The following is a 14,548-nucleotide window of genomic DNA, read 5'->3' on the forward strand; positions in this document are numbered from 1 at the left end:
GGGTCTCACTAAATTGTCTAGGCAGTCCTTGAGTTTATGATCTTCCTGCCTCAACCTCCTGAGAATATACATGGCTACAACACCAGGCCTAGCTACTTTATACATCTTTAAGAGACAAGAATCTTGCTATGTTGCCCAGGCTGGCCTTGAATTCCAGGGTTCAAGCAATCCTACTGCCTCAATCTTATGAGACAAGCATAAGCCCAGCTCATGAAAGCATCCTAAAAACAGTACTGTAGAAGGGCCAGGAAAGGACTTCAATGACAAAGTGCTTACCCAGCATGTGCAAAGCCCTAAATTCAATCCACAGAATTCTAATGCCATAAGAACATTTTATTTATTTATAAACAATACACAAAGGAAAAACGGGGAAACAAATGAGTCTTCATTTATTGATTATTGACCTCACTCATTCATTGAGACCATTCTGGTATCTAAATGGACTTTATACAAAAAACAATGCTTAGCTGGGTATGGTGGTACACACCTTTAATCCCAGCACTTGGGACCAGAGGTAGGAGGACTGCCATGAATTCAAGGCCTCCCTGACCTAGAGTGAAACCCTAGCTCAAAAAAACAAAGGGGGGGAGGGTGCCTAACGCTTGTCCTAAGAGATTTCACAGGGGAAAAAGAAATTAAGAAAATTGGCACAGCTACAAAGAAACACACACACACAGGAACACTGAGAAAGGCCAAGACATCACAGGATTGAATCAATACTCCTGGACAGGACAATTTTCAAGTTTCAAAGAACTTGAAAGAACTGTTAAATTAAACTGTATGATTTGTGCAAGTGTGGGCAGGAGAAAACCCAGAGTGCCAGGGAAGGGATCCAGGACTGCAGTAAATTGCAATCTACATATATAGCCCGAACAAGGGCTAAAGGGGTTCTAGGAACATACCAACAAGGAAGGCCTGGTCCATTCACTCTCTCCACATCACTTCCCAACCTCCTATGATGAAAAAGAACTGCATTTCTGGAGCTATGTTTTAGCACCATAGCATGGAAGCAGGTAAGGTCTGGCAGGTTCCCCATTACTTTAACACATAGCCAAGACCCTCCTTACTTCCTCAAATGCAACACATACACTTGTTCCACATGTTGCCTGGCCTTGGCATGTTCACCCTCCCCTCTTGGCCCCACATTCCCTTCAGAACCCAATTCACACATTAATACCCTGAGACCTCCTGACATCTGAATAGGTCAAATCCCCTTCTCACAGGATCTCCACAGTCCTGACGCAAAAACACTAACACAATCCATGTAGTTATCAATCTTTCCTACTCAAATGCAAAACTTTGCAAGTAACAGTAATGAGTTACTTCAAGGGCTGGCACATAGAAAACATTCAATAAATGTCAGCTCAGTAAACAGTTCTATTTCCAAGTGCCTCTGAGGTCCCTTCACACTGTGCTAGGAGTACAAGATCTCTTACCTAACTGGTTCAAACTACAGCATCTTCAGGCATCATAAGCTATGTGCTTCCAAAGTGATATACCAATGCTTACACCTATGAAGGTATACCTATGCACCTAAGAAGAGCAGAGCCATAGCGAGCATGTCTCAGTTTTAACACTTACAATGCTGAAAGTCTCCTGGTCCAGATCATCCTCTTCATCCTCTCCGATGGGGACAGGTTCACTTCCTGCTGTAATATGGACAGGACCCTGAGAGCGCTTTGATTTACTTGCAGATTTGCCATCCCCACTTTTAGCCTTTAAGAGAGTTAAAAGGAATCATTATCATTTGTGCAATCTGGCCTTGCAATTGGGACTTTTAACACTTCATTGCTAGAGCAAGCAAATGTGACCATATGAATTTACACAAGCCCTTGATAGCTTATTCCTCTATTACTCCCATTTCTGTCCCTAAAGGTACCCAACTATAAGTTCAATTTTATTAGTGTAATATTGGGGCTTCCTATTCTCTCAGCCAGAAAAGACACAAAAATGCCATAAAGAGATCAAATTCTCCTGGAATGACCATGCAGCAAACATTATTAACAAGTACCCATTAATCTAAGCAACAGTATAAACTGAATTATTACAAATGCCTGGGATCTACATAAATCAACATGGACAAATCTCAAAATTCTGTAGATTGAAAGGCTGCAGGAGATATATATAATCACTTTATGTAAGACTATTTTGAAAATTCAAAATGTATAGGATACATTGCTCATGGCTATATAATAGGGCATGATATGGATACTGCATGTAATACAAGCATAAAAGCAGGAGTAACAAAGTGTCACACTAACTTCAGTGTCTTAGTTACAAGGAGGAAAAGTAATACAATCAGGAGGAAGAACAACAGCATCATTAACATGTTTATGAAATACAAAATATAGCAGCTGGACACGTGACATAAATAGGAAAAAAATCAAAACAGTATAATATCAGAGCAGGAGATAATCAAGATCTGCCAACTGTTCTTGTCTTTTACACTTGAAAAGGAAAACCTCATTCTGGAGGAGCAGAAATTCAAAAGAATGTGTCACAGCATTATTTGCAATGTTAAAAACTGGAAAGTAGGGGCTGGGGAGATGGCTCTTGCATGTAAAGCCTGCTTGCTAGGTTCAATTCCCCAGTACCCACATAAAGCCAGATGCACAAAGTGGTGCATTCATCTGTAATTTGTTTACAGCACAGGAGGTCGTGGTGTGCCAATTCTCTATCTTTCTCAAATAAATAAATTAGAAAGTAGTTTCAATATGGTAAATTTAAATAGCTTCTAATAGGTTGTAGCCAAACAGAATCTGCTCCATCTATTTAAAATGACTAAGCCTTGTTAATTCAATAATTTATAATATACTGCTAACTGGGGAGCAAATGGTCTGACCTGCTTTGTATTTCCACATTTATGTCTACATGCATGTGGAAAAAGCTCCCATGCCAATAAGCCAACTTATCGCTGGATGGCAGAAGTACAGCAATTATGTCTTTGCATGTTTTAGCAATGGTTAAGGATTAACTGCACTAGTATTTCTCTTCAGGTGTCAGAAGCATACCATTTAACACTACCAAGTCTGCAGTTGGGATAAACTTCACAAAACTCCCAAAGCTTTTTATCCATGTCAATAATTTTTGATGATATTCAAGCCTGAAACCCTTCAGATACACAAATTCATCTGTATACTGTGTGTTCTTCTAACATTAACCTAAGGAGGTATTTCAAGTAGTACCAGATTTGCTCACCTGTCTTATGTTATTCCAAACACTTCCCCCACCACTATGTAATGACAAATTATCAAAGGCCCTTTATATCAAAAAAGTCCCAATATGCACATTCCCTGCCCTCCCCACCCTCTTTTTATTTGCCAAAAAGGAGTTCAGGATCCCTCAGACAGTCTCAACCTTCCTTACAGGAAATAGACACACACACACACACACACACACACACACACACACACACACACACACTTCCAGGACCCTTTACTCCACTGTGTTTCAAGATCTAAATAGGAATTCCAAAAGCTACAGTATGTTCATAAACAGGATGGCATCAATACCTTCTCTTTCTTATCTTTTGACTTCTTCCTTTCTTTGTCCCCTTCTTTGTCTTTCCTGGAACTCATTTGTTTCTCCTTGTTCTCCTTGTTCTCTTTCTTCTTCTGTTTTTTTTTCACTGGACTTTTTTCTAAACCATCATCCTAGGAAACAAAAAGGGCTTTCATCACACATTGGTTGACTTTCTGGAGAAAGCAACACTAGACCAGTGGCTCACCAATGGGTCCAAGCTTAGTCTTTTGAACTCAGAGCCTTAAAGCACTCACTTGTACAATTCTGAACTGTCTAGTAATGACAAGTTTGGCCTGTACATATACACTCTCTTCACTTCCATCTTTCCATACAATCCTCAAAGCAACTCTGTAAACTAAGTATTATCTAGTAAGCGGTGTCACTCAGCACAAAAGTACTTGCTTAGCATGCATGAGACCTGAACTGGATCCCCAGAACTGCCCCTGCCAAAATAAGATATGCATTGTAAGTCCTACTTCATAGAAAAAAACTGAGGACCAAAGAGACTGTATTACTTGTCCACAGTCAGCCAGTAACTGATATTGCTATTACCTAAATTCGTGCATGGACATGCAAATCTATGTTAATCTCAGTACCCACTTGGGGATCCTCTTGGAGCTAATCTCAGAGTATTATACTTTCAGAGCAATAGAACAAAGTCCTGCAAAGCTGTCACTCACTGAAACAATACATAGAATATTATCAATTTATTTTATACTTTCCTCAAACTAGAGGTTACAAACTGGCAAGCCTGGGGCCAAACCCAACCCACAGAAGAGTTATCTTTAGACCTCCAATGAACTGAGCTGCATGGCTTCTGTATTTAGTTTAGTCATGAGCACCCTGGTTAAGTATTCTCTACCATTCTCTCATTCAAAAACAATTATCAATTGTTGTTTATCATGAAGTTTTCATGGTTTGTGCTATTTGCTTCCATTTTGTAAGTCTCTGCAGCTGCTTAGTAAACAAGCAGTTGTTTTCTTCTGACACAATCAGCAAAGAAGCATATATTCTATTTGTACTTTATCTTCCCTATGTAGAAACCAAGCACAGGAGCAGGCACAATAAACAGAACTCAACCATAAAATAACCCTCAAAGACATTTAGCCCATACCTTTACTTCCCCCTCTTCTGATGGGTTGTCAGAGTGTCTCGGAGAAGAAAGTTCAAGTCCGTGCTCATCCTTCAGCCTGGGAGCTTTGTTCTCCTTCTTTACTCGAGGCTTTCTCTTCTTTAATTTGGCCTACAAAGTAAAAAAAGAAGCTAAGACTACAAAACAAGCCCCTTAAAAGCATGATCAAATAATGTTCTGATCCTTTGAAGCAAAAGAAGCCACAGACTCCAAATGGAAAATTTCGGGGAACACTAGAGTAAAAACAATTTTGCCTGATAACAAAATAAAAGTAAACTACCTACAGGCCTTATACCTCCTTATACCACTTACAAAAAGACTATGTTGGGCTGGAGAGATGGCTTAGCGGTTAAGCGCTTGCCTGTGAAGCCTAAGGACCCCGGTTCAAGGCTCGATTCCCCAGGACCCACGTTAGCCAGATGCATGAGGGGGCACACGCGTCTGGAGTTCGTTTGCAGTGGCTGGAAGCCCTGGCGTGCCCATTCTTTCTCTCTCCCTCTATCTGTCTTTCTCTCTGTGTCTGTTGCTCTCAAATAAATAAATAAATAATTTTTAAAGATGACTATGTTCCTTGATTCTATTTCATTGTTTTGGAATTCATCCTAAAACAAAAATTCTAGGAAAAGGGAAAACATGTACAGAAGTAAAATTGAAAAGTAACATTCAAGATGATGCGCTGGTGGGAGTGGTGGCTCACGCCTGCAATCCTAGCAATCAAAAGCCTAAAGTAAGCTGGGTATGATGGCACACGCCTTTAATCCCACTTGGGAGGCAGAGGTAGGAAGATTGCCATGAGTTCAAGGCCACCCTGAGACTACATAGTGGATTCCAGGTCAGCTACAGTGAGACCCTACCTCGAAAAACAAAAAAACAACCAAAAAAGGCTAAGGTAGACAGATTGCTGAGTTCACTGGCTACAGAGTCAATTCTGGGAGAGCCTGAACTAGAGTTGATTTAAAAATAAAAAGAAGGGTCTGGAAAGATAGCTTAGTGGTTGAGGTGCTTGCCTGCAAAGCCAAAGAGCCCCAGCTCAATTCCCCAGAACCCTTGTAAACCAGATGCACAAAATGACTTAGTGGGGAGTTTGTTTAAATAACAACAAAAGATAATATTTACACTACACTTAGAACAAGTATTATAAAATAAAAGGAAGGGGCTATAGAAATGGCTTAGCAGTTAAAGCATATTCATGTGAAGCCTAAGGACCCAGGTTTGATTCTCCAGATCCCATGCAAGCCAGATACACATGGTGGCGTATGCGTCTGGAGTTCATCTGCAGTGGCTAAAGGCCCTGGTGCACCCATTCTCACCCACTCTCTACCTCTCTTTACCCCCCCCTCTCTCTCTCTAACAAATAAATAAATAAAAATAAATCTTTGAGAAAAAAAAAAAGAAGAAGAAGAAGGAAGGGCTAACTGGACGATGGCTCAGTGGTTAAAGGTACTTGCTTACAAAGCCTGCCAGGCCCAGGTTCAATTTCCCAGGACCCACATAAAGGCAGATACACAAAGAACAGCATACATCTGGAGTTTGCTTGCAGTAGCAAGAGGCCCTGGCATGCCCATGCTCACTCTTCCCCTCTCTTTCTCTCTTTCTGACGCAAATATACACACATACAAATATATAAATAAAAATATTTTTCAAAATAAGAAAAAGGGAAGCTGGGCATGGTAGCACAAGCCTTTAATCTCAGGTCTCAGGAGGCAGAGGTAGGAGGATCACTGTGAGTTCGAGGCCAGCCTGGGACTACAGAGTGAGTTTCAGGTCAGCCTGGGCCAAAGCAAGACCCTACCTCGAAAAAAACTAAAAAATAAGAGGGGAAAGGTTAAAACAAACACACTAATCTAAAACAAGTATGAACAAAGCCTATCTGTCTCTCTAGAACCTAACACAGTGTAATTCATATAATCACCTACAGAATGATAGTATGGCTGGGCGTGGTGGCACACACCTTTAATCCCAGCACTCGGGAGGCAGAGGTAGGAGGATTGCTCTGAGTTCAAGGCCACCCTAGGACTCCATAGTGAATTCAAGGTCAGCCTGGGCTAGAGTGAGACCCTACCTCAAAAAAACAAAAACAAAACAAAATGATAGTATGTACTCGTAACACTAGCATGTGAATTCTGGTGATTTAGACACATGGCACACTGAGGAGCCCTTAAGCAGCATGCGCACACAGGACGCAGCATAGAGTATCTCCTGTGACTTCCCACCATTACAGGCCTACATGGAAATGACATGCTGGGGAAATAAATGGAGATAATAAACTTGAAATGAATTCATCAGCAACTTGGAGTTTTTCAGTGAGCAAGTAAGGTAATCATAACTGAAATCCAGTTTCTAAATTGAAGTGTTGACTCCAATTGCCATTCCTACAGGGACAGACAGCCCAGCTAGATAAGACAATGAGCAAAAAAATTCTTCGGGTATGTAAAGAGTAGTTGGAACTATGTTCAAAACTGAGGAATCAGAACAAGGAAACAGAATGACTAGTGTTCTGCAGGGACATCAGGATTATTTTGATGCAATGTTTGAGGAGAATGGTTTGTTAGTATGTGGCCAAGACAGAGTTCAATATTAAGTGAACATTTCTGTTATTACCAGCTGAACTGTCATATGGAGTTTCAAAACTGACCTTGAGATTACAAGATGCTGCACAGAAGAAAGGACACCCCTTTTCCTCCCTAGCTCTGCAGGTAGGAGCCTCACATCCAAAGCACCCCCAGCTCACAGCGCACTCACCTCTTCCCCACTGGTCACAGTGCCCTTCTTCTCCAGGCCTTTCCTAAGCAGCTTCAGCAAGTAGTCCGCTCGGGTCTGCAGCTGCTTCCCCTGGGGCTTCTTATCTGTCTCCACAGGTAGAATCTTCAACAGGAAAGGAACAGAAGCACCGCCATCACCCACAGCCCGTTAGTGGTCAGGATAAACAGAGACAGCAAACAACTCAGCACAGCACTTCCCTCCCAACCACCCAAAACACAGATTAAAGCCTCAGATCCTATCTTATGTCCATGGCTCCCAGTCACTGAAAATCCCTTATGAGCCATTCATTTTACAAAATGGGATGGAGAAATCCAGCTCTCCCACTGGCTCCTACCTGTGCTGTTAACAGGGTAGAACAACTCAGGTAGGAGGGGCTTGTGGCTTCATCAGCTAGAGCATCCCAGCCGTCGTGGGTTTCCTCCTTCCAGGAGCAGGGAATCCCTGGAGCTAGGTTAAAGCTTCGTTTCAGATTGAGATGCTTCCTAGAGCACTGCCGGAGAGCACTGAGCTCTGCCAGGACACGGTGTGTTCCTTCTACCATGACTGGACCTCTTAGGCCAGACTGGATTTGGTTTCAATGCTATCACAGGGTGCTGTCACCCTCCTAAAACCTAGATGGGATGAGCAGTATTTAATGTGCCAGGAAAAGCCCTGCTAGGACCATAATATGGAATGAATCCAGTCAGCTTTCCTTGCTTACAGCTCTAACCATGGTCTTTTTCCTTGTAACAGATAGGGTAGGAGGCTCAATTCTGTGAAAGAACCCTAGTGCAAGTTCAATTTCAGTACAAAAAATACCAAGGTGATACTCATTCTCTGCGTGCAGAATTGAAATATGGTTGTTTCCAATATACTCTTAAACAATGGGGCAACAACTAAGGCCCAGTTTATTATTAATAAGCTTACCCTGGTATTTGCTGTAATGAGAATTTACCTATAATAAATATCAGAATTTTAAGATTTCTCCTATAATTTCCCCATAGTTTCACCTGGCTATTATCTTTCCCTTTATTATTATCTATAAAATAATGCCACAGTCCATTAAAGATGGCAACATTTCCAAGGATAAAGAAATCCTGGGAATTTACTGCTACATTAATATCTAATTCAATCCCCCCACTTGAAAACAGTTATTAAAAAGTAATTAGCATAAAACAACACTGTATCTCTAGCATCACAGATTACTTACTTTGTCAGTTAGTTTCAGTTCTGGGTCTGTTTTAATTAGCTCCCAGTTTCCATAGCCATGTTCATAAATTCCTAACAGCAGGCGAGAATCATCCTCCACGCCCCATTCTACATCAAAATGTGCAGCTTTGACCCGACAGGTTAAGCAGTAGCTAAAAGAGTTTAAAACCAAAAGGACTCAGAAGTGGCCTTTCTGATAGGTTAAAGAACAGACAATAAAACCACACACAACTCTAGCCACAACTCTACTTTCAACTACCCATGCACCCATTGATACATATGTAAAATATGCTCACTTTTTTTTCTCTTCAGGGTCCACAGGGATAGATTTATGCAGCATCTCAAACTCCTCCTCATGTTGGATAATGGACTTCACATTAACCTGAACTCCAGAGATCTTGATTGTGGGGCCTCTTCTTTTCCCTGGTCCTTTCCCTCAATGATACAAACTTCACATTACTTAAATGAAAGTCTATTGAAGCTTTACAAATCACTCATCACCAAACCCTGAATTTAGTCTCTAAAATCTCCAGCTTATAATTAGGTTAAAGTTACATTAACAGGATGGTGTTTTATATATGTAAGTAGAAGAACCGATTAATGGGATGAAAAGGCCTAAGTGAGGCCAGGGGAAGAGAGTGAGTAAAGGAAAGGTTGAGGGAGGGCTAAAATCAAAATCTAACAGGATATGAATAAGTCATATGGAAATCTACTTTTTAGGACAATGGAACACTCAGAAGCCATAGACTGTTACTAGAAAATTTTCAGAGCCAGGGACGGGATACCTGCCAGTGAGGTGTTGGCCAGGGAGGTCACTGACGCCCCCAAAACATTACAGGCCATTGCTGAGGCTCTTGATTTCCCACCAGGAATAGATGGTAAGACTCCACATACTTGAACTGCAAGGTCACAGAGAAATCCTGCAGGAGCTGAGCTGAAAACCTCCTCCATGTAGACCAGCTGACAGAAAGCTGGAAAAAGCTATGCTGCATGCAGTTCAATGGGAAATAGAGAAATCAATAGTGGAGATACTCACCAGTGGACACTGCAAGCCTTAAATGTAGCCAGCTAGGCCAAATGAGCTAACAGGTGCAATAGTGGCATGTCTTTATGGGGAAAACCAACGACTCTCTAATTGGACTGGAGGCCCACTCCATGGGAGGGAATACATCCCTGATACTGAAAACCTACAACACGGGTAGTCATGAGCCCTAGGGGTGTAACGTCTGTTGGTATCTGGCTAAATGTATATACTATACTCATCAAACTGCCCAGTAAGCACTTCTTTTAATGTTCATACCTATATATTAATGCTATTCTCACTTTTGGTTAGAGAAGCTTCTCTTTTCAGATGGCATTGACCTTCGGATGACTCAGAACACATCATGGTGTTGGGAAGAAGAGACAGAGGAGTGCTCAGCACTGAAATATCTCAATCACATCATCTAAGGCTCAGGGTCCATTGCAGAAGAAGTGGCAGAAAGAATTTAACAGCCAAAGCAAGGATAGAACTTCCTATAACGTGCTCTTCCAGACACAAAATGGCCTGGATATCCATAACCTCACAGTGCATGACACTACACATGACTATCATAATAGGAAGAAAAGATCATGACATCAAAATAAAAGAGACTTATTGAGAGGGGGTAGGGGCATGATGGAGGGTGGAGTCTCAAAGGGGAAGGTGGGGGAAGGGAGGGAATTACCATGGGTTATTGTCTACCCACTGCAAATGAACTCCAGACACATGCACCACCTCTTGCGTCTGGCTTTACTTGGGCACTGGAGAAACAAACTCTGGTTCTAAGGCTTGGCAGGCAAGTGCCTTAACCGCTGAGCCATCCATCTCTCCAGCCCCATATGTTTATTTCATTCTTTTTTTTTAAAGTTTTATTTATATTTATTTATTTGAGAGAGAGAGAGTAAAAGGGAGATAGAATGGGCTTGCCAGGACCTTTACCCACTGCAAAGGAACTCTAGATGTCTGTGTCTCCTTGTGCATATGGTTTACATGGGTCCTGGGGAAATAAAACCTGGGTCCTTTGGCTTTGTAGGCAAGCACCTCCAGCCCCATATGTTTATTTCTGCTGTGTTCACAATAGCTAGGAAATGGAACCAGCCTACTTGTCCATCAACAAATGAATGAATAATAAAAATGTAGTACATGTACACATAATACAATTTTATTCAGCAGTAAAAAAAAAAAAATTACAAAATCTATAGGAAAAGGGCCAGATCTGGAGAGAATTATATTTAGAGAGGTGATTCAAACTCTGAAAGCCCAAAACCACATGTTCTCATTCATATATAAGCAGGTACTAGCTTGAAATATCTATATGAATACAGGAGGCAGAATGGTAAAATCTAAAAAGCCAGAATGGTAACCAAAAGCAGACAAGAAGAGAGATGACAAGAAAGAAGGTGGGAGAAGGGAAAAGGGCACATGTGACATGTAAACAGAAGGCAGGGAGGTTACAGAGTGGTAGAAAGGGTACTGGGCAGGTAGGGGAAAATGAACTAAAACAAATTATATTAGGAAGATGCCACAACAAGGCGGGGCATGGCACACACCTTTAATCCCAGCACTCAGGAGGCAGAGATAAGAGAATTTCTTTGAGTTCAAGGCCAGCCTAGAAATACAGAGTGAGTTCCAGCTTAGCCTGGGCTACCCTGAGACTCTAGCGAAAAAAAGAAAAAAAACCAGCTGGAGCAAGATACTATCTTGGGGGGGGGGGAATCCCACAAAAAATATTAAAAACTTGGGCTGGAGAGATGGCTTAGTGGTTAAGCACTTGCCTGTGAAGCCTAAGGACCCCAGTTTGAGGCTCGATTCCCCAGGACCCACACTAGCCAGATGCACAAGGGGGCGCACACATCTGGAGTTCATTTGCAGTGGCTGGAGGACCTAGCACGCCCATTCTCTCTCTCTGTCACTCTCAAATAAATAAATAGATTAAAAAAAATATTAAAAACTAACAAACCAGCTGGGCGTGGTGGCGCACACCTTTAACCCCAGCACTTGGGAGGCAGAGATAGGAGGATCGCTGTGCTTGAGGCCACCCTGAGACTACATAGTTAATTCCAGGTCATCCTGGACCAGAGTGAGACCCTACCTCAAAAAACCAAACTAACTGAGGGGCTGGGGATGTGTCTCAGTAGTAAAAGCATTTGCAGCTTCAGCCTCAGTACCTGATTTCAGAATCCCAGGTCCCACATAAAGTATGGAAGCTATGAGGGTCTTCCATAATCCCTGCATACAGAAAGCCAGGTAGGAGGCAGAGACAGGAGAATTTTCTGGAAGACTGCAGGCCAGTTAGCCTGGCAAATTCAACAGTGAACAAGAATGAGAGACCCTGACTCAAATAAGGTGTGAGGCCCTTAATATCCATACACAAGCTGTGGCATGAGAACCCGTAACTCATACACATGAACACCTATGTGTGCACATAAAAAATAAACAATAGAATAATAAATTCAAAATTATTAAGAATAGTGACCTATGCCGGGCATGGTGGTATATGCCTTTAACCCAAGCACTCAGGAGGCAGAGGTAGGAGGATCACCATGAAGTCAAGGCCACCCTGAGATTACATAGTGAATTCCAGGTCAGCCTGAGCTAGAGAAAGACCCTACCTTGGGGGAAAAAAAAAATAGTGACCTAAAATGGGAGCGGGGAGAGAACATAGATGGAAAATAAGGATTGAAAGCAAGAGTCTCTGTGTGCAAATTATTTTATAGTGTGACTCTAGAGCACTTCCAGACAACTTTTTATCTTATTTGCTTCTTCTTTAGTAGTGAAACTTTTTGTTTTTTATATTTTATTTTACTTATTTGCAAGAAAAGAGAGAGAATGAATGGATACCCGAGGACCTCTAGCCACTGCAAACAAATTGCAGATGCATGCGCCATCTTGTGCATCTAGTTTTATGTGGCTTTCATTGGGTTGTTAGGCAATGCAGGGAAAGTGCCTTAACCATTGAGCCATCTCTCCAACTCTTAGCTTTGCTTTTTTGTTTGATTTTTGTTCTAATGAGGTAGGGTTGCACTATAGCCCTGGATGGCCTAGAAATCACTATGTAGTCTTAGAGTTGGCCTAGAAGCCACACTGATCCTCCTAAATCTGCTTCTGCTGGGATTAAAGGCACATGCCACCAAGCCTTGCTATATTTTTTATTTTTGCAACTTATTTACTTTTTGTTTTTTTTTAATTTATTTTTTTAATTTTTACTAGCATTTTCCATGATTATTAAAAAAATATCCCATGGTAATTCCCTCCCTCCCCCCTTGCTAATTTTTTTTTTTTTTTTTTTTGAAGCAGGGTCTCACTCTAGCTCAGGCTGACCTGGAACTCACTCTGTATCCTAGGCTTTCCTCGAAATCATGACACACCTACTTCAGCCTCTTAAGTGCTGAGATTAAAGACACCCACCATGTCTGGCTTCCATGTAAATATTTTATATGATTAAAAAATAAAGCTGGGTGTGGTGGCACACACCTTTAATCCCAGCACTGGGAGGCAGAGGTAGGAGGATGGCAGCGAGTTCAAGGCCACCCTGAGACTCCATAGTGAATTCCAGGTCAGCCTGAGCTAGAGTGAGACCTTATCTTGAAAAGAACAACAACAAAAAAAAAAATTAAAAGAAAATAATAATAATAAGGTTAAGAGCCGGGGAGATGGTCCAATGGGTAAAGTGCCTGACATGTAAGCACAGGACCCAAGTTTCAACCCCCAGGACTAGCAAAATGCCAAGCCTAGTGGCATGCACTCTTAATTCCAGCCCCAGGGAGGCAGAGTTAAGCAGATTCCTAGGTCGTGCTAACTATCCAGTCTAGTGTGACTGGCAAGCTCTAGGTTCTGTAAGAGACCCTGTCTTGAAAGGAAAGAAGGGATAGAGAGGAGGGAAGGAGAGAGAGAAGGAGGAAAGGACAGACAGGATGACTGAGGAAAACACCCAATATTGATATATGGCCTCCACAGGCAAATGCACATTTGTGCATACAAACCAGTGCACACACATACAAATATGCATACCCATGTCACACATACATACATGTGCAAATGTAAATAAAATAAAATTAAGTCAAGCATGGTAGCACTGTAATCTTAGCACTCAAGAGGACAAGACAAGAGGACTGCCAGCTTGGGCTCCAAAGTGAATGCCAGACCAGCCATACGAAGACCTACTCTCACAAATCAAAATGAGAAAGGAAATCCCTAAAAAGGAAAGTAAAGGAAAAGAAGAAAGCCTGAATCCAGTTGGTGGCATAACGATGCACAGAGAAGAACAACTTCAAATCATTTTAAAATGTAGGATCTAACTGAACATTGTAAGCTGGATGCAATTTAAAGACAAACTATGCAAACAAACCGAAGTTTGCATTTGGAAGCTTTGCTGACAACAGGGCTGTTAACAACAGGGCTAGAGAGATGGTTCAGCAGGTGAGAGTACTTGCCCATCAAGCCTGAGGGCCTGATTCACCCTGAGTTTGATTTTTAGCACCCACATAAAAAGCTGGGCATGGTCACACATGCCTGTAACCCCAGTTCTGTGGGCAACAAAGACCAGAGAATCATTGGAGCTTACTAGTCATCCAGTCTGACTGAAAACAAGAGCTCAGTCCAACTAGAGATCCCATCTCAAGGAAGCACATGGAGGAAACATATATTCTGTGGCCTCTGCACACATGTGCACAGAAGCATGCCCATCGGCACATACACTCACAAGACAGACAGACAGACAGACACACACACACACACACACAAGAGTGGGATTGCTACTTGGGAATATATGTATGTAATGTAGGAAAAAGAAATACACACTGCTATGATAACATTTTCAACAGTGGTATCTATCAATCATCTTACAATCATCTTTACAATAGAAATGTTTGCCTGGACTCGAAATATACTAAATACCGTCCACATGAAATGCAGGTTTAGGG

The 14,548-nt window shown here is 41.8% G+C and overlaps 1 protein-coding gene across 4 annotated transcripts in view; it reads right to left on the reverse strand.

Annotated features, from left to right (window-relative positions):
• Chd2 (chromodomain helicase DNA binding protein 2) overlaps nucleotides 1–14,548 on the reverse strand; it is a 144,620-nt gene that overhangs the window by 18,577 nt on the left and 111,495 nt on the right. For 3 of the 4 annotated variants that reach the window (XM_004658164.2, XM_045144942.1, XM_045144940.1), the window contains 6 exons: nucleotides 8,902–9,040; nucleotides 8,607–8,757; nucleotides 7,397–7,519; nucleotides 4,637–4,765; nucleotides 3,513–3,653; nucleotides 1,582–1,716 (listed from right to left, as the gene is read on the reverse strand). In XM_004658164.2, the coding sequence (XP_004658221.1) occupies nucleotides 1,582–1,716; nucleotides 3,513–3,653; nucleotides 4,637–4,765; nucleotides 7,397–7,519; nucleotides 8,607–8,757; nucleotides 8,902–9,040 (818 nt within the window). The remainder of the gene's footprint in view (nucleotides 1–1,581; nucleotides 1,717–3,512; nucleotides 3,654–4,636; nucleotides 4,766–7,396; nucleotides 7,520–8,606; nucleotides 8,758–8,901; nucleotides 9,041–14,548) is intronic. The other variant, XM_045144941.1, reaches the window with a different exon arrangement.

The sequence above is a fragment of the Jaculus jaculus genome, chromosome 3, assembly GCF_020740685.1.
Source record: "Jaculus jaculus isolate mJacJac1 chromosome 3, mJacJac1.mat.Y.cur, whole genome shotgun sequence".
Lineage (NCBI taxonomy): Eukaryota > Metazoa > Chordata > Mammalia > Rodentia > Dipodidae > Jaculus > Jaculus jaculus.